The 19,507-nt window shown below is 43.7% G+C and overlaps 1 protein-coding gene across 2 annotated transcripts; it reads left to right on the top strand.

Moving 5' to 3' along the window:
* The first annotated feature begins 5,362 nt into the window (after nucleotides 1-5,362).
* Nucleotides 5,363-19,405, top strand: DIS3L (DIS3 like exosome 3'-5' exoribonuclease). Of its 2 annotated transcripts, XM_054641783.2 has the most exons (17): nucleotides 5,363-5,507; nucleotides 7,955-8,108; nucleotides 8,858-8,986; nucleotides 9,521-9,656; nucleotides 10,365-10,541; nucleotides 11,446-11,524; nucleotides 12,383-12,562; nucleotides 13,112-13,281; nucleotides 13,568-13,729; nucleotides 14,412-14,659; nucleotides 15,374-15,466; nucleotides 16,022-16,555; nucleotides 17,194-17,348; nucleotides 17,436-17,614; nucleotides 17,945-18,090; nucleotides 18,630-18,804; nucleotides 18,876-19,405. In XM_054641783.2, the coding sequence occupies exons 1-17, from the start codon at nucleotides 5,363-5,365 to the stop codon at nucleotides 19,185-19,187; spliced, it is 3,174 nt and encodes a 1,057-aa protein (XP_054497758.2). In that variant the 3' UTR covers nucleotides 19,188-19,405. The 2 variants fall into 2 exon arrangements, with proteins under 2 accessions (XP_054497758.2, XP_054497760.2); XM_054641785.2 differs by lacking the exons at nucleotides 5,363-5,507; nucleotides 7,955-8,108; nucleotides 8,858-8,986; ... (2 more) ...; nucleotides 11,446-11,524; nucleotides 13,112-13,281 and having other exon boundaries at nucleotides 12,509-12,562.
* Nucleotides 19,406-19,507: the final 102 nt, after the last annotated feature.

Genomic DNA, 19,507 nt, shown 5'->3' with positions numbered 1-19,507 from the left:
GCCTGCTGCCAGGAAAGCAAGTGAAGAATAAAGGTGTAATTTAGCTTGCAGGAGCTCAGCCTAGGTAGCAAATAAACATCAGTTACTGTTTTGTGTTCCCACAGTTGATGGTCAGATCCTCCCCATCACTAAGACACAGAGAGGGATAACTGGAATCCCTGAGGCCAGGATGAGCAAGGCCATTGGAGGTCTCAGCTCCTTCCAAAGACCTGAGTTCTTTTGACTCCACACTAAACTCAGTAGTCAGTATCACAACAAATTATTTCTTGCCTCATTTGTAAAAGCAGCAGGCAGGTGGTGAACACACTCTCACCTTGCCTCCCTCTAATGAAGCACTTTAACCATATCAAGAATGAATTTTGCATAATGACTGCAATATGAAGTCGTAAGGAGCCATGCAGCATTTGTGAGGGAAGCCTTGAGGACAATGACAAAGGCACCCATTAAGGATGTTCAGCAGCTGAGTGTCCCAGCAGAGTTGGGCAAACACTGAAATCCATTTCCCTTGGATATTCATTTGAATTTTTAAATGAATTTCTTTGACTGTTCACATCTCTTTTGTGCTCACTTTCCATGAATAGCAAATGAGCTTTAATAAGGGGAATAATCATGAAAAACACATTTTAAGCTTGAACATTTGCCAAATGAAAACCTCCAATTGCACAATAAGTGGTTAGCAGTACATATGTCATTTTATGACTTTTACATTCAATTAGAAATATTCACTGTTGGTCAGTTATCACAAAGGGACATCAAGGAAACCCAAATAATATCACTACGTACAGAACAGGGCAGCACAGGTTAAAGGATTATTATGTACAATTAGGTTTTCCTGAATTACTTGCTGACTGAGACTTAGTTCTTGACAATAATTATGAAAAAAAAAAAAAATCTTGAAATCTTGTATTCTTTCCTCTGTAATTTATTTTTTTTAAGAGTAACCTGTGCTTTACCCAGCCCTGCCAGGCAATATGATTTGCCAGAGGATAGAGCAGTTATGGGCATAAAATCTTTGCTCAAGGGCTTTTAGTAAGAAGAATTTAAGGCACCTAAGATGCACAGCTGCAGCCCAGAAATGCAGTGTAATACATTTTCCTTTAGTTTCCTTTTATACATCATTGAGCTCTCAAGGAAAACCTCTTATATCTCATTTGTGGAGCAAATCACAACTGCAGAGTTCCCCATGAGTCAACCCCATTTAATTTCTGCTGATAGGAGCCCAAGAGGGAATTAATCAGCTTCACCTAGAAACTTCTTGTTATTTTGAAAGCAGGGGGGTAAAAAGTCACCCTTGCTATTCTGTTTTCTATTTACTGGGGTATATAAATAAATAAACCTTAGAGTGTGATATTGTGCAGCACTGACCCCAGGCTTGAGCGAGATGTACCAGAGGGAGCACTCCCAGTCTGGAAGTGGGTGGAAAGTCTGACCTGTTGGGTCTTTCCATCTCTGAGCACCATTATCCTCTGAACCCTGCAGGAGCTGCTCTGGGGGCTGAGACAGCCCTGAGCATCATCTCAGTGCAAGGATCCCACCGAATCAAAGGCATTTTGATGACAAATGATTGATACGGTGGCCTTCTCCTTTGATCTCAATTGTTTCCATGATTTCTAGCATAGCAAATATAAGCATATTTTATGAAAGCAGAAATTCTGGACTACACCAAGGTATTCTCAGCTGCTAACAACCTAAAGCTCCCTGAAACAAACACTCTAATCATCCCAGCATAAAGGCTTTTTTCCCTTTAAATAATACTCAGGGTCTCTCATCAGTAAATACAGAGAGAGAGCCTTGGATAAACCAAGCCAAGGTACAGAAAATAAGTGAAACACAAGAGTACACAGCTTTGCATTCCTGTGCTGTAAACTTTTGAACTGCATCCATGGAAGAAAAGGGTGGGGAAAAGAAGATCAAATGCATGCTATAGTAAATATCAGGTATTGTGATAAATTGCTTTTATGCTTCCAATAATTGTAAACATTGTGTAGTTTCATATTCCTGACATGCTTGAAGAGATCTGCAAGCTTTTTTTTTTTATTATTTTATTATAGAGCAGCATCCCTTTCTAGTTTATTTTGTGGAGAAAATTGTCTCTTTATGCTATAAACAACTCCAAGCAGTTTGTTCAGGGAAGCTGAAAGGTGGAATTTTAGCCCATCAGACACGGGCAGGGAAGGGAAAGTTCCGATTTCAGCCCAAACTCGATTACAGAGCGTCCCCCAGCGGGAGTGTCCGGCACTGCGGACGCCAAGGACTAACGGGGGCTTGGACGAACGGAAATCCACGGAGAATATTCGGAAGCCCAAAAATGCACGAATGAAAAATCGTTTTCTTTTCGCTAAAATGAGAAGAATATTAGCATTCTCTTTGTAACGCTGTAGAAATTATTTTAAAGGATAAATGAGATAATCATCAGTCAAAGTGCAATCCTAAGCAAAATAACAGTCTAATTAACATGAGATCTGACAAAAATAATTAAAGGAGGGTGACATAATTAATGCCAGTGGACACGGGATTACATAAAACAGACATTGTTAAGATCACCTGATATATTTCTTTTTTATGAGTGCAAAGAATGGCATATTAATCCAAGACCTTTCTAGATGGGGGTGCAATTTTTACAATACTTGGCTTTGACTGAGCCAGCAAAGGAATCTCCAAGAGAAAAGAACATTTATCAAGTTTAGGATGAGTTAGAAGGAGGTGCTGAACTGCCAAGTGATCCACAATTGCTTTAAGAATGGGAGAACCAACTTCAAAAACATGCTATAAGATAATCAAATCTTGCATCCTCTACCTCAGTCACAGGGTACTCGGAGGAAAAAAAAAATATAAAAAGGCCTTTTTCAAATGGAAAGATACAATTTCTATTGATTCCATGACTGTGTGGATCCAGGTTTATCTTCTGCCTCTTGTTTGTGGCATTTGTCAGATGAGTCAGGCTTGGGAGACTTGAGCCAATTGCTGGCACTCCCCAGTGACCTCAAACTTGTTTGCCCAAGCACTTGTGTTAAAAGGCAACGCTCTGAGATGTGTCCTGCACCTCCTGACACCTTCTGCAGGCAGGCAGAGCTCCCAAAGGCTCCCACTTCCCATCCCAGGCAGGCACAGCTTAAAGGCTTCTATTGCCCATGTAAAAATAACAGCTTCTCCAGCACTGGCTGGTGTTATCCACAGGGGCATTGCACAAAGGGAGCAATGTATTCTACCATAGCTTTTTTCTTTACAAAGTACTTTATGAAGTTAAGCTGTATGAAGCAATATATGTCCCATAGTTCTGCAAGCAGACTGCATTTCATCTTTATTCTTCAACATGTGGTAAGATCTTCCAGTATTGATACACCAACATTTTTGCAACTTTTATTTTTAAACAATTCAACATGCACATGTTATCTTGCTAGTTTTGGCTTTTCCTGCACAAACTTCTTGCCCTGTGTGAAGATAATTGCCAGATCAGCATGAAATACCAGAGCAGGAAAGTTCATCTCTGATCTCACAGGGACAAATTCAGCTGTCAGATAAAGTGTCAAGAGGTCTCTCTGGCTCTAGTGACTCCAGCTTGGCCTTTTGCAACCATTTGAGGTTTCTTCTAAGAGAGGAAGGAAGTGGAGAAACTCAAGAATGATAAAACTGCTCAGACTAGGATGTTATAAATACACGTGCAGCTACTCAACTGTATCCCCAGGGCATGAACTTGGCCCAAAGGTCTTCCATTTTCCTCTGTGAAACTGCACAAATGGGAGCAGTGATCTCAGCTACTTCTATTTAATTAACCTTTGTTTTATTACAGTCATTGAATGTCACTGAGTAAGCACACTGGTCTGTGTTCCTCACTGTGTCAGCAATCAGCATCTGCTACATTTCAAACTCAACTAAATGTCTTTTTTTACCAAATGCTGAGTTTTTCTTACCCTTTCTATCAGCATGGGTTGTTTCATCTTTGCTCTTGCTGAACAAGAGCCCCATCATTTTGCTCTCCATTTCCCTTTTCCTCTCACATCCTGCTTACATAATACATCTGAAATCATCCTGACTCCCAAACCCAAGTCTACACTTTGGTCGTCTCTCACTAAGTTATAACACCTCCTCCTCCTCAGATGTTTGAGAACTTGGCTTCTGCAAATCAGCTTCTTACAGATGGTGCTTCCATTTACTGGCACAAATTGGTTACTTAGAAGTATTAGTCATTGGAGATACACATTTTATAAAACATGTGAAAAATAAGAAGTAGAATAAACAGGAACATACAGTGACATACTGCCTTGGCTCTTTCCCAGTGGTTTTTTCCCTCCTAAGGACAAACACTACACAGCTCTCACCATGTATTTATGCTCAAGTAAAGTTATGGTGTAGGCAATTATCATTTGAGAAAGTATGAATGCTTTTCTAAGAGTCAAAACAATCATCCCCAAAATGCCACACTGGCAGCATTACAGACACAGAGCACTGACTCAGACCCAGAAACACTGCTTTGGGCTCCTGACCTTCCACTGCTTTTCTGGTTCATCTTGGACTAGACTTCATCTGTCAGTGCCTTTATCTTCTGCTCTGTAAATGTGAAGGACAATAGTGGTGATTACTATGAAATAAGTTGTCATTAGGGCTTGCCTGCTTTCCTTACACACCCTTGCCCTGATCCCCACCTCCCGGAGTGCTCTAGCATGTGATCACATAAAATCGGGGTGGGAAACGGACCTGTAATTTCTCCTGGAAGATGCCGTGAAAGACCATGGAGGTTCACACAACTGCATCCCTCACTTGAAGGGAATCGGCCCTCCGTGCTCGCCCAGCCACACAAGCCTGGGCTCCCTCAGGGCTTGCACGGGTCGGGCTCCCCCTCAGCCCGCTCCCGCCCGCCCCTCAGGGCCGCCCTGGTTCCCTCAGCTCGTCCCCGCTGTCCCTCAGCTTGTCCCGTCTGTCCCTCAGCTCCGGTTCCAGTCCCCTCAGCTCGATCCCAGCCGTCCCTCAGCTCCGGTTCCGGTCCCCTCAGCTCGATCCCGCCCGTCCCTCAGACCGCCCCGGTTCCCTCAGTTCGATAGCTCGATCCCGCCCGGTTCCCTCAGCTCGTTCCCGCTGTCCCTCAGCTCTAGCTCCCTCAGTTCGCTCCCACTCGTCCCTCCGCTCGGTTCCCTCAGCTCGCTCCCGCTCGGTTCCCTCAGCTCGCTCCCACCCGGTTCCCTTACGCTGCCTTGGTTCCCTCAGCCCGCCCCACCCGCTCTCTTCCCGCCCCTCGGTTGAAGCCGATCCCCGCGCTGTGACCCCGCGCCCCGCCCCGCCCCGCGCAGGCGCCCCGGCAGTCGCGGCCTCGGGGCCGCCGGTCCCCACCGGTCTCCGCCATTGCCGGTGGGTCCCCGCCGCCCCGATGCTCCGCACGGAGAAGGTGCTGCAGCTGCGGGGGCAGCAGGGCCGCGCCGTGCGGGTGGTGCGGGAGCACTACCTGCGCCCCGACGTGCCGTGCCGCAGCGCCCTGTGCCGCAGCGCCCAGTGCCGCGCCGCCTGCGCCCGCGGTGAGGCTCCGCCGTGAGGGGTCTGGGGGGAGCCGGGGGCGAGCACCGACAGAACCGGGATCGCCCGCGGGCCGCGCTGGGGTGGTGGGCGGCGCCCCCCGGGGCCGCGGGTGCGGGGGGCAGAGCTGGGGACAAAGTGATCCCTGGGCTGGGGGGATCCCTGGGCAGAGCTGACCCCTGAGCTGGGGCAGTCCCTGAACTGGGGTGATCCCTGAGCTGGGGGAACCCCCGAGGACAGAGAATGATCTTCGGGCAAGGGTTATCCCTGAAGGGGAAGGGGTGATCCCCATCCTTGGGTGTCCGGATGGTGCTGAACAAATCACGGCTGTACCAATGGTTTTCCTTTAAAGCAAGATCCTGAGAAATCAACGAGGCGTTAAGAGTGGAAGAAATGGAGGAGTTGATTGTTAGAGGGTTTAACTGTGAACAGTTTACTGGCAGTGATAAAAGGCTAAAGGATTGTTCAATTTTTACACTTCTCTTGTTTTAAAAGATCCTTTAAAATGAATTAATTTCTGCAGGGTGGTGGTTTATAGCATGAGTTAAATTCTATACATACCTGTTAAGTATTACAATGGGGCCAAGCCATTTTCTTGAAGCCATTGTAATTCTGCATCAGCAGCTATTTCTGTTCAGTAATTAAATGTAATTGCCTGTGTTATATCAGGGCATTTCAGACACGGGAAGGCTGCCAGGCTCTGATGTCTGCATTTGTTGTTGTTTTTACGTACTGTGGTGCTGGCATCGTAGATCATCACCAGAGCTGTGGTTGATATTTCAGTTGGGTTTGTTGTTGTTGTTCAATAGCACAATTTATTTGATGCAGGAAAATGACTGGTAAATAACAAACATAATATCTACCCTGTTGAAATCGACCAAATGCCTTGCCTGAAAGAAAAGGTTGAGAATTGTGACACTTTTTTTTTTTTCCTTTGGAACTCTGATTGGCATAGATGTTTTCACTTTTGATTTAGGTTGCAATTGAGGACAGAAGGTGTATTACTTAGATTATTATAGTGTATTACTGCTGTATAGGACTAGTGATAGTTACTGCTCCCTAAAATACTGCATTTGGTTGTGAATTCCTCAAGGATAAATTAAAGGCACATATCAGAAAAAACTCTAACCTTTCCTGCTGTGTCTAACTCCCCCTCTTTTGGACTTAAATGTAAATTGTTCTACAGGTGACTATCAGAATATGTCCCTATGCGATTATTCAAGGTAACCCAGATGTGAGGGAAATATTTGTTTTCCTTCCTGACTCTACACAGTGTGCTGAGCAAATCCATTTCATGCCCTGTGAGAGACTGCCTGCAAAAATCCCATCAGCAGGTGCTAGTAAGGGTGAGTGTGCCTGCCTGGGAGTCATTCTGCTCCCGATGGATGGGTTAGGCAAGGATAGCTTCCTATGGGCACAGCTCCCACATCTTCCACTGACACTTCACTTCTAATGCTCTTCTGAATTATTAATAACTATTAGCTTTCTTGTATATCTGCTGCCATCATCCATTATCAGCCTTCAGTGTGAGGTGAGGCCAAGTTTCTGCGTGCACAACTGTGCTGGCTGGATTCACACTTCTTGTGGTCACAGCTCAGAGATTGTCCCTTCTGTGTCAGCTTCTAAGGAATAATAAAAATAACCTGACTTGTTAATATCTATATCCTGTATTCTGTATAATTTGTCTGCACTGTGGTGAGTTCAGTGTTTATAATAAATAGTAAATAGGTTTTAAGAAAAAATACAGTGGAGATCCCCTCCCATCCGAAAGCTTTTGGGTAATCTTTGAAATACCAAAAGCAATTAAACTCTTGAATTTTGAGGTACTTTTTAAGATGTCATCTGTGATGTGTTGTGTCTGATATTTTGATGGCATATTCCTAAGGGCTAGAGTCTGTATAAAGAAAATTAACACTGATGGTTGATAGTTTAGGTTTAAAAACATCTTTTCTTTGCAGTAGCAGTGGTTTTCTCTACATGCACCCTTACCTGTGCTCTTTTATGTAAAGAGCCTGCTGTAAATGGTGTGTTTGAACAGAGAGGGCTGTGAGAGCAGGGTAAAGGAACTGCTCACAATTCTACAGCCTTTAGAAATTCCATGAAAAGATTTTCTGTGCCAAATGTATAGTCCCTTTTTCATATGGAAGCAGAGAAAGAACTGTAACCTTCACTCTTTTAAGTGATAGCCTTTTCATAATGAAAGTGGATCTTTTTCACTCCTCTGGATAGAATTTGCACTAAATTTTGGCATCAGTGGATGCAAAAGGGTTTTGTCACAAATTTATGGACCACAGGATTAAACCATAATAGCTGTAATTTTGTTCATCAGAAAAAGAAATGTTCCCATTTGAGGAGACACAACTCAGATTTTCTTATATCAGGAAATATTTTCAAGAAACCATTATTTCAACTGAAAGTTTGAACCTTGTAACTCTGAATTATCTTCTAGATGGAAAATTGCTGTCAGATGATGTCACACACTATGTTGTCCCTGACTGCAAGGTTGTTCAGGAGTACCTGGAGATTCTGGAGTTTCCAGAGCTGAAAGGAATTATTTTCATGCAAACAGCTTGTCAGGCTGTGCAACATCAGAAGGGACGCAGGTATTTATCCCATAAGAACTTATTTTTTATTTAGATTGAAGTAAAAATACTAATTTATAAAATGCATAATTTTTTAGGCCTTTCAAGCATCTCAATGTAGTTTTACAGAAGGGGGAAGGACTGGGATCCTTTGTGATCCATGGATATCAATGCCTGGCATAGTTTTCACTTGATAGGAGCAATATGAAACCTGCAGCATTATTAACTAATCAAATGGCTGGTGGCAGGAATTCATTAGACTTTGCAGTAATGATCTATTATGTGCCCACAGCTAGATTATGGACAGGTTTTGGTTTGCTCTATTGATGCCTGAGCATTTGTCTTTGGGGAGCAATGAATATTGCACGGTATACTTATCTCACCAGACATTAACCTGGGCATTGCCATAGCATTTCAGAGTAAAATTTACTCTCAGGGCCTTCCCATATTTCTAAAGCATGAAGGCTTTTAAAGTAATAGCACTTGCCCCAAAAGTGACAAATAAAACAAGTTCCTGAACATTTAGGATGTTTTGTGGGGCTCAGTAGAAAACAAGTATGTTTAAAATCAGAAGTGTTCATGAGGGAACTTAATAAAGTTTGCTTGCAGGTGATGGTTTAGGATTTATCATCAGTGGTGTAATTTAAAGAGTGCATTTCTCTGTGCATGACAGTAATTTCCCTGGAGTTTTTCAGCTGTATTTTCACAGTGAGTTAAAATAGCATTTTCAAAAGCAGACACAAGAATATATTTACCTTTTCTCATCGCAGGCAGTACAACAAGTTACGGAATCTATTGAAGGATCCCCGTCATGACTGTACTGTGTTTGCTAATGAATTCCACCAGCACTGCTACCTGCCCAGGGAGAAGGGAGAATCCATGGAGAAGTGGCAGACCAGGTTTGTTTGAGCCTCTGCAGTGTCACATTGCACAGCATTGTGATTTTAGGAATGTGAGAGTTCGTGCTCCTGCTCCGCTGAGCTCTGCAACAGTTCACAGGCACTGCAAGTCTGCATTATGCTTTATGATTATACAAGTATCAGCATTGTTTTCTTAGGGAAATGGACAAAATATAATTAAATTAAATGCAATAATGCTAAAGAAAAAGCTGGATCAGTTTAAAGTCACACCGTAGCATCAGAGTCTTTGCATCTCCAGCCTGCTTTTTACAGTCACTCAGTGGAACTTCATGTTGTGTTGCAGCCAGGGCACAAGTGGATGTACTGAGGAGGAAACATTCTATTCTGCTCTCTTCTTGTGGGGCTTAAGAATGGTACAGGAACATTTTTGCAGAAGAACATTTCTGTAGCTTGGTGTATATCTCTCAAAAGACTGAGTGTTAAATCAAAATCTCGTTTATACAAAGCCAGCAAAATCTTGCAAGTAGCAAATGAGCTGTGCCAGAAGTCTTATTTCAAACTTTGCTTTTCTAGGAATATTTACAATGCAGCAGCCTGGTATCACAATCACTGCCTGGGTCAGATGCCAGTTGTTATGGTAACAGAAGATGAAGATGCTATCAGGCAGTACGGAAATGAAACAGAAGGAGTGTTTGTGATTTCCTTCAAGGTAACATGCCAGAAAAATAAAAGGTTTCCTTTATGCTGCATCAAAATGATGAAGGAAGTACATTAAAGTATATTGCAAATCATGCCAGAGTTTACATTCAATAAAACTGTGAGGTAGCTCATATCTCCATTTATCAAAGCAAGCAAATATGTCACTTGTGGGAATCTCAGAAAAAAGGAGAGAGCTGGAAAGATAAAAGGCAGCTGTGAGGATAAAGGTCATCTTTCTCAGGAGACCTTTTCCTTGTTTTTAAGGAATTTGCCATTGATGAGCAGTGATCAGTTCCCTCAGGCAGCTGCCTAAATCTGGAATGCAAGCAGTCCATAAGCAACTGTAAATATCCATTAACAATGTTCTTACCTGGACTGCTGAGGGTGCAGTGATGTCTGAGAAGATCATTCTTCATTTTGGTGTCCATCTCTGATACCACTGGTACTCAGTGGGATCTGGGCATGGGATGTTCATGTTCAGCTGTGAAAGGATGTTGAGTAAAAGCTGCACCAAACTGATTGACCTTTGTTGTATTTAGCAGTGGATTAGGCTGAACCTGGGACAGATCTGTGGGGCTTAGAGCAGACTCATCATTACCATTGTGTTACTTGGGTACAGTGTGAGACAGATCCTGTCCACTATGGGCTTTCCAAATGCATTATTAAAAGAACAGAGATCTCAGAGTACATTTCTGTTTACTTCTATTTGTGCCTACAGAATTACTTGGATAACTTCTGGCCTGACCTGAAGGCTGCCCATGAGCTCTTTGACTCCATAGTCCAAGCTCGGCGTGAGCGGGAGAGTGAAAGCCAAGAGAACCATGGAAAAGAATATCCTGAGCACTTACCTGTGGAAGTACTGGAGGCTGGCATCAAGTCTGGAAGATACCTGCAGGTATTTGTTACCTAGAGAACATACACAGAGCAATGCAGTCTTGTGCTTGATCCCTTGAGCTGCCTGAAATAGAGTGATTAGAGAAAGAAATGTGGCTGTGGTGGGAAGAGGAAAAGAAAACGAAAAACAAGAGGATGGAAAGGATTAGAATTCTTAGGATTCTCAAAATATTTCCCCTATGCTGTATTGTGACGTGTTTGTTTTTTTTTTTGTCTTGGAAGAGTTAAAGTAAGATTTGGCTATTGAGGATTTGAAATTTGCTATGTTTTTTTCTTCAACTTGATATGTGGTGTACCTGTAAATTGAGAGACCAGGTGTGATTTGAAGCAGAGAGACCTTGTTCTTAAATATAAATAGTGCTGCACAAAGGCAGCAGTTCTAACTTCATTTGCACAGAGATCTCTCAGTCAATGAAATTAATTTACAGGTTTATGGCTGTTCAGGGCCTTAATATGGATTGTTGGTAGACAAGTGTCCTTCCTTTAGAAATAATTTAAAGAATTAGAGGCAGTGATTTTTTCCTTTCTCGGCAATTTTAGCAGAGGCAGGAATAAAATATGAACAGAAAGACTGAAGCTTTTCTTTCTTGTTGAAATAATGCCAGATTCTCTGCTAAGGCAGACAGCAAAAGTAATCTTACACTGCCTGTGCTTGGAGTTAAATGTCATTTACCATCTTACAAATAAATTCAGCATTTAAAAGAATTTACTTTGCCAGAAGTGAACACTTGAAGTCCTACACCCTGCATTCCCCCCTTTAGAGAGAACAGCTGGGTTCAAAATAACCTACGGATCAATAAAAACTAATTAATGCAAAAATAACTGTAACCCCCAAAATGTTATCCTTTAAAGTTGTCTATTTTTAGGGTGTTTCACCCGTTGGTTGGTCTGTTGGTCTCTTCCAGGGTGCATTGAATGTCAACAAGCACCGAGCACAGCTGGAAGCTTTTGTTCGGCTTCAGGGGGCTGGCAGCAAGGACACAGGTGAGAGGAGTTCAGTTACCAAACCAGCTGAGGGCTGAGACACTGCAGTGCCTGTGGTTCCCATGGGCAGAAAGGAGGCTGAAGGATTAACCAGAGGGTGGGACCTGTGAGGAGAACTCCTTCCTCTTTCTCACCCCCTTTGGCCACATTCTGGCCTCTTGTCCTGTTTGCCTGCACCTCTCTGAAGGGAAATGCTGCTGCAAATTGTCCCTGTGCTTTGCTCTAGCCTCAGGTGGCCACTCCTTTGACTGCAATAAGAGTTTGCATAGCTGTTGGCAAGGTTAGGAAGCTGGTCTTTGTGAACATAATTGGAAAATTGCCTTTTGGATCAAGCTGATCCAAAGTGATCCAGGATTGTCTCTCTGGCATGAGTTACTAATCAGCACCTTTGAAGGAACAGTCCATTGCCCTTGCACAGACACACTGGCCCAGCTCTCACTAATAACTGCTTTCAAATGTTCCTGTGACAGACCCTGCAGTCAAACCAGTGCTCAATATACTCATTATTTTTTAAAAGCTTGTTTTATTCTGAATCCTCCCCAGAATCCTGTGGCAGTGGCTTTCACAATTTAACTGTGCTGTTTTTATAGCTGCTGCCTGAGAACAATGAACTTATCCCAGCCTATGCTGCTTTTTATCCAAAAGTTCACTTACAGAATTCCTTAAAAGATCCTTAAAAAAAAAGAGGAAAATCGTTTCATTTCCTTTTAGTATTAATTTCTTGCCAGTAGTCCTTTTTGGAAGAAATCATTTTGGAAAAGTCATTTTCTGTTATTTCAGCAGAATGCTGCCAAGAATGGAGGGTTTTGATTTTTTTTTAGAAGATTCCAGTTCTGTTTCCTTTTATTTTAAATACAGAACTTCAAAGCGACATCCTTATTTATGGGACCAAGGCTCGGAATCGTGCAATCCACGGGGATGTGGTTGTGGTTGAGTTGCTGCCTGTGCATGAATGGAAGGGAAGGACTGTTGCCCTCTGTGAAAATGAGACTGAGGACAAAGCACCTGCAGACACCACGGGTGACCCTATGCCCACAGGTAAGGAGAAGCATCCTTTGAATTCCCTGCTGATAAATAATGGGGAAAAAATGTTAGGTGAAAAAGCATCCCCATGTGACATGCCTGGGTACCATGGGAACTTAGAGTCTTGTTTGAAATGATTACTCTGCAGCTGTAGCTGCATCTTAAAAGTTTGTTGAGGTCAGAGCTAAAAGTTTCAAGAGGTTAATTTTCTTTTTGTAGGGAAATCATGTTTTGTTTTGCTCTTTGCTACTAAAAATTCTCTGTATTACTAGAATTGGCCACATTTCAGCAGCAGTAGGAATCTCTGAATAATTTATGTTGTGTATCAGTTGAAATCTATACAATGAGTTAGTCTCCACATAAATAAAAGCTCATTAAAATCTGCCTGTGCCAACAGTAGTTTATGACACACTGTATTGTCTGCACACCATATGTTGTTGGCAGTTGTAACAGATTTGGGGACACATCAGTTGATTTTACAAAGCACTGAATCTCCTGCATTCCCACATATTTGCTTTCTTGGTTCTGTTTAATTCTTTAATGCACAATGTTCCTGATTTAAAGGTAAAGTAGTTGGAATCATCCAGAAGAACTGGAGGGATTATGTGGTCACTTTCCCCTCTAAAGAAGAGAGCCAGTCCCAGGGCAGAAATGCTCAGAAAGTCCTTGTAACACCTTGGGATTACCGAATTCCCAAAATCCGGATCAGCACTCAGCAGGCTGAGGCATTACAGGTAATTTAACTGAAGTGTTCTCTGTTCCTACAAAGCTGGGTGGGCGTTACAGGCTCTAATGATGTTTTCCTTGACAAAACCATGGTAAAACAGAATCTGGGAGGGTTCCATTTCTGCCTTGAAGGATTGTGTTCAGCTCCTGTCAGGTAACAAAGCTTGAGGTCTGAATTTGGGCCACAGTCCAGCTGCCCTGAGCACTTACATACCACTTGCTTTGGGTTTTTTCTGTAAATGTAAGGTTGTGTTGGGAGCACAGAGCTGCTGTGACAGAGCTGTCTCCCTGCAGGAGTACAGAGTTGTGGTGCGCATTGATTCCTGGGAGTCGACTTCCCTGTACCCGAACGGGCACTTTGTGAGAGTGCTGGGCAGGATTGGGGACCTCGAGGGGGAGATTGCAGCTATTCTGGTGGAGAACAGCATTTGTGCTGCCCCTTTCTCAGAAATCCAGGTTTGTCTCTGTGATCAGATCCACTCTTTTCTGTTCATTTCCAGGGTCTTGTTTCTCAAAGAGCGGGACTCCCTTAAAGCTTGACATCTTTGTTGCCCGTGGGTTTTTGAAAAGCCCATTTTAAAAGCTGAACATTTATTATTATTTTACTTCATTTTTCTGGAATCTCTTGGATCAGTGGTTCTATTGATAGTATGGATTTTCAAGTCAGTAGTGATTTTAAGATAATCCTTTTGCTGTGAGGAGAAGATTACAAAGTCTTAATTCAAATTTGAGGTAGACTTTTAAGATTTTTCTGCCTTTAGTATGTGGTTATGCTACTGATCCTAAAGGCCTCATACTACTGAAATTATTGTATTAAATACTTTGTTTTCAACTGGGAGAGGAACCAGCTTTCATAGAGAACTATTTTGATTATACCTACAATTAATAGAAAGAAAAAGACTAAAAAACCAATATGTAGTGGTTATATTTGCCAGAGCTGCAGTATCACCACAGTAATAACATTGGTTACTAAGTCACATAGAATTCTTTTTAATGTTTTCCATCCTTTCTGTAAAGTATACGTAATGGACTTGTAAAATGAAACAAAAGAAGAATTTGAAAAACTAATTCAACCTAATTGTTGGCATCTTTTTGTAGAAAATACATAAATCTGTGTTCATCAACAATATTTCTGTAGATGAGTGAAATGCCAGTGAGTTCTCCAAAGAATCCATGGAAAGTGAGTCCAGAGGAGGTGAAAAAACGCCTTGACCTGAGAGATACCCACCTGATATTCAGCATTGACCCCAAGGGCTGCGAGGATGTGGATGATGCTCTCTCTGTCAGGACTCTGCCCAACGGGAACCTCGAGCTGGGGGTGCACATTGCAGATGTGACTCACTTCGTGGCAGCAAATTCCTACACTGATGTAGAGGCCAGAGCAAGGTGAGTTATTTTCTGGAAATTAGAAAATTTATGGAGCTCAGAAGTTTGTGATGCTACCCTAAGGAAACTTTGGAAGGGAAAAAACATGCTTTCACCTTTCATGTCTTACTAAAGCTAATTAAACTATTAGGTAACTAATGACATTCTGCTTTTATTTGGACACATTTTCCAGAAAGCTATCCAAGTTTATTTTCCCTAATCATTCTTCTTGACTTCATAGTCAAATTTAACATCTGTGACTTAAAGTACCTTTAAAAACCACTTGTTTGCATTCCAAGGGAGATGAACACCCACAAAATGGAATTAATTCCAGAGGTATTTGTCAGGCTTATGTTTTAATATTCAATCTTGTCTTTTAATGTGCAAATATTTCATTCTCTTTTTTCTTTTATTGCCGGTGTCTTGAACTTAAACTGCTGAATCACTTCATGAACTGTATTCTTTGTAGATTCAAAGAAGTATAATGTGGAGGCAGCAGAGATGTTTGATTAAGTCACCTCTTCAGTGAGCAAATTTTGTCCAGCCCTGGTTCTGCCCTTAATGACAGCTGAAATACCAAGGAAGGCAAAATCAGGGCTGTACTGTCCAAATAGCTATTTAAATAATTTGACTTTGGTATTGCACCTGTGAGTGTTCTGTGGGAATAACCTTTTCCAGTCAGGCTGTAGAGCAGTGTTTGTGGGTGGGCAGAGCAGCAGCTGTGTTTTGTTCCAGGGCTACCACGTATTACCTGGCAGACCGGCGCTATGACATGCTGCCCTCCGTGCTCAGCGCTGACCTGTGCTCCCTGCTCAGCGGCGTGGACAGGTAGGGCTTGGGAGATGTTCTCAGCAGGGACACTTCCACAAGTCATTTTGCATTATTACTGGGAGAACTGTGTACATTAAAAATTACCTTTCACTTCTACCACAGGTAGGGTGAATTTTGTAGACCTTTTTATATCAATTTACAGGCTCAGTTGGCTGCTGGCATGAGGATATGCAAGGCTGGCATGAGGACATTCAGGGTACAGAGATGTTCATTGTGGATGCATCTGACTAATGAAATAAAAATGGATAAAAATAACTATCACAGTGTAGCTCTGCTCTAATATAAAGGAGACCTTATACCTTAGGGGTACTGTGCTTCAGCAGATGAATTGAAGATACTGCTGTGTAGCTCATTTCAGTTGTGATGCATGAGACTGAAAGGCAAGTGCATTATTCAGTGGTGTAGTTGCTGAGCACTGGTTTCATGAAGAAAAAAAAAATGATGCTTCCACAACCAGAATTAAATCTATAAATTTCTAAGAGTTGAATGTGCTTGCAATGGGAGTTTAGGTCTACCAGAACTGTTCCAGAACTCTGTGGTGTTGTCTTTAAGATACGCCGTGAGCGTCTTGTGGGAGCTGGAGAAGGAATCGTTCGAGACGCTGAGGGTTCAGTACAGCAGAACCCTGATCCGCTCTGCCTACAAGCTGGAGTATGAGACAGCCCAGGGACTGTTGGATGGGGACACCAGTGTCGTGGGGGACATCCTGGAGCTGAAAGGCCTGGATGAAGGAGCGAGGCAGCAGAAGCTGGCTGAGCTGGTTTGGGCCATATCCAAGCTCACCGACATAGCGCGACACGTCCGGGCCAAGCGGGACCGCTGCGGCGCGCTGGAGCTGGAGGGGATCGAGATCCGAGTGCAGCTGGATGACAAACGGAACATCCATGACCTCATCCCCAAGCAGCCGCTGGAAGTGCACGAGACCGTGGCGGAATGCATGATCCTGGCCAACCACTGGGTGGCGAAAAGGATTTCCGAGGATTTCCCCCACCAAGCTCTGCTGCGGCAGCACCCTCCACCACGCCAGGAATTCTTCACTGAGCTTCGGGAGTGTGCCAGTGCCAAAGGCTTCTCAATAGACACACGGTAGCTTTTATTACTAAAGTTCTGTAATTGAAGTTAAGCAATTAACTGTTTGGCCATGGTATTGTTAAACAATTCTAGCTCTGAGTATCAATGTTAAGGGACACTGCATAGCAGTTCTTAAAAGGAGTTCTATCAGAACCTTTCTGATGATGTTCTGACCAGGAGAAGCTGCCTACATTCTGCTGGGTGTAATCCAAATGGCAGTGGCTGATTAATTTTAGACATACCCAGACAACATTTGTTCACTCACTGTGCAGTGGTCAAGCTCTGCAGTGGCCTTGTTTGCACTGTATTTCCTGTGTAAGAGAGTACTGATTTAAATTAGGTGAATTCTGTGCAATGTAGTAATTTTAAATGACTCAAAATAATTCATAATTACTTGGGCAAGATCAGATGAGAAGGCCATGGTAAAGGGCATCAGTTGCAGCAGACAACTGAGTGAAAACTGGGATTTTTCTAAACATTTTCTTAGAGCAGAGCTGTTACTAAATTGCATTTAGAGTTTCAATATCACTCTGCTTGCCATTTTTTTAATTAATAACTATTAACATCTGTGTGGGTTTTATGCTGTTCTTAACTGTGAGCCATTATAACCAGGGCTAGTGCCATTTTCTTTGGAATTAACACCTTTTTGCCAGGTCTAACAAGGCTTTGGCCGAGTCCCTGGACAGAGCAAACGACCCCTCGGACCCCATTGTGAACAAACTGCTGCGCTCCATGGCCACCCACGCCATGTCCAACGCCCTCTACTTCTCAACTGGCTCTTGTCCCGAGGAGCAGTTTCATCACTATGGTATCTGGCCACTTTCCTGCCGTTCTGTGATTTCTGAACTGTTGGGGGAGGCTTTGACTGCTCATCTGTGTTCCTCTCTCTTGGCAGGGCTGGCCCTGGAGAAGTACACTCACTTCACCTCTCCCATCAGGAGATACGCTGACATCGTTGTGCACAGGCTGCTGATGGCAGCGACCCTGAGGGGAACCACGGGGGATGTGAAGGATAACATCATCAGCAACAAGGACCTGGAGGAATTGTGCAGACACATCAATAACAGGAACCGGGTAAGGGTGTCCTTCTGGGAGTCTCCATGGTGCCCTAGGGAATGGGATACCACTCCTGACTGTGGCTTTTGTGAATTAAGAGCATCACTTTACTTTTATTTGTAGTGCTTTGGGGTTTTTTTAAATATCACTTTTCTTCTGAGAGTGGTAGTAAAAGTGTTCATTCTTCATTTGCACTGCACGTAGGATTTTGTTTTAGATGTAATTTTTCCTGGGGACAGGTAGGAGATTAAATAATGGGCAAAAGCAGCTGTGGAAGTCCAAGGCAGAGATGCTTGTTGGAATATTTACATAGGTTTTTGTCTGTGTGTGTGTGTGGGGTGCTCACAGGCAGCCCAGCGTGCCCAGAAGCAGTCCACAGAGCTCTTCCAGTGCATGTACTTCCGAGACAGGAGCGCCGAGAGCGACGAGCGCTGCGTGGCCGACGGGGTCATCTACTCCATCCGCACCAACGGCGTGCTGGTCTTCGTGCCACGGTGAGCCGGGGCTGGGAGGGACACCTGCTGCTGCTGGAGTGCCAGGAGGGCACGGCCTGGCACAGCTCACTTCACATCTGGCATCTCCAGCATTCCACGGGGCTGGCCTAAGAGCCTCCCCAGCCAGAAAAGGCCGGTGCCTTACAGAGAACCCAGGGCAAACACGCTGCTGCTCTAAAAGAAGCTCTTAAGGAGCTTCTTTTAAAATGGAGAACTGTCTCCTCACCGTCTGGCTGGAAAAACCTGTAAAGCTGCTCTTCTCCCATCACTGATCCATTCCAGGCCCCACCCAGCACTAAGATAATGGATCACTGACTATTTCACTTCTGCTTCGCTACTCTCAAAACATTTCAGTCACTGTCTCCATGCTGTCTTCATGTCTGGGTTTCTTTAACACCACCTATCCTGTTCCTGAGGCAGGATTATCAGCCTGCCATGCCTGCCCCTTCCTGCTGCTTTTCTACAATCCCAGCCAGCCTCTGGGATTCAAAGCTGAGACCTGAAAATGGTTAGAACAGCTTCTCTCTGCTCTTCTGTAGGTATGGAATCAAAGGTGCAGCCTACATGAAAAACAAAGAGGGCTTGGTTATCTCCTGCCAAGGGGCTGGGAGCTGCCAGTGGAAGCCTGGATCCCTCCATCGCTCTCAGCATAAAATCACCTCCACTACAGCTGCTGGAGACTCGATGACCTTGAGCCTTTTCGATCACATCACAGTGAGTATCTCATCTGAGGAGAGGAAAGGAAATGGCACCATCAGAAATTTGAACACAGTATTGCTTTGCAGGTGAGGATCCTTGTGCAGAGTTCCCGCTGCCACGCTGAAACCATCAAGCTGGAGATCATCAGGAACGCACCACACCACACTGCGGACACCGAGGCTGCCCACAAGGGCCTCCACGTGGTGAAGTCTGACCTGGTGAAGGAAGTCAGCCAGTCTGCAGAGGAGGCCCAGCGTGCCCAGGACAGAGCCAGGCTGGAAGTGATGGATGAGGAGTCCCTGGAGTTCTGCCAGACCAAGGGGCCCAGCCTGTACCAGCTGCTGGAGGAGATCCGGGAGCTGGCACTGCTGGATGTGACAGAGGACATCAGGACTTGAACTGGGACCTGCCCCCAGCTGCTGGGGCTGTCCCACTCCTGTTCACTGTGCACAAGTGCTTGGGGATCTTTAAAAAAGCAGTTTATTTAGATATTCAAGAGTCCTTTCAGTAAGAAGCTAAATGTATATTTTAAATAAGAATTATTTTTATCTGATTATGAGTATGGATGAGTTATGAAAATATTTTATACCTGATAAAGCTCATATTTCAGACTAAAGACAGTGTGATGTGAATTCTTTCAAAAGTCATTCAAAAAATTACTTTGCCTATGTTGTCCACAAATTAAGTTCTTAAAACCTAAATACTTCCTTCTTCCCTA

The sequence above is a fragment of the Agelaius phoeniceus genome, chromosome 13, assembly GCF_051311805.1.
Source record: "Agelaius phoeniceus isolate bAgePho1 chromosome 13, bAgePho1.hap1, whole genome shotgun sequence".
Lineage (NCBI taxonomy): Eukaryota > Metazoa > Chordata > Aves > Passeriformes > Icteridae > Agelaius > Agelaius phoeniceus.
The sequence above is the reverse complement of the archived record's forward strand: the minus strand, read 5'-3'. Positions and strand labels throughout refer to the sequence as shown.

Bases quoted from the DNA above. Each gene is read 5' to 3' on its own strand.
- DIS3L (XM_054641783.2), top strand. From the start codon at position 5,363: ATGCTCCGCACGGAGAAGGTGCTGCAGCTGCGGGGGCAGCAGGGCCGC. The intron at 5,508-7,954 runs GTGAGGCTCCGC...ATTATCTTCTAG, and splicing joins CCGCGCCGCCTGCGCCCGCG to ATGGAAAATTGCTGTCAGAT. The intron at 8,987-9,520 runs GTTTGTTTGAGC...TTGCTTTTCTAG, and splicing joins ATGGAGAAGTGGCAGACCAG to GAATATTTACAATGCAGCAG.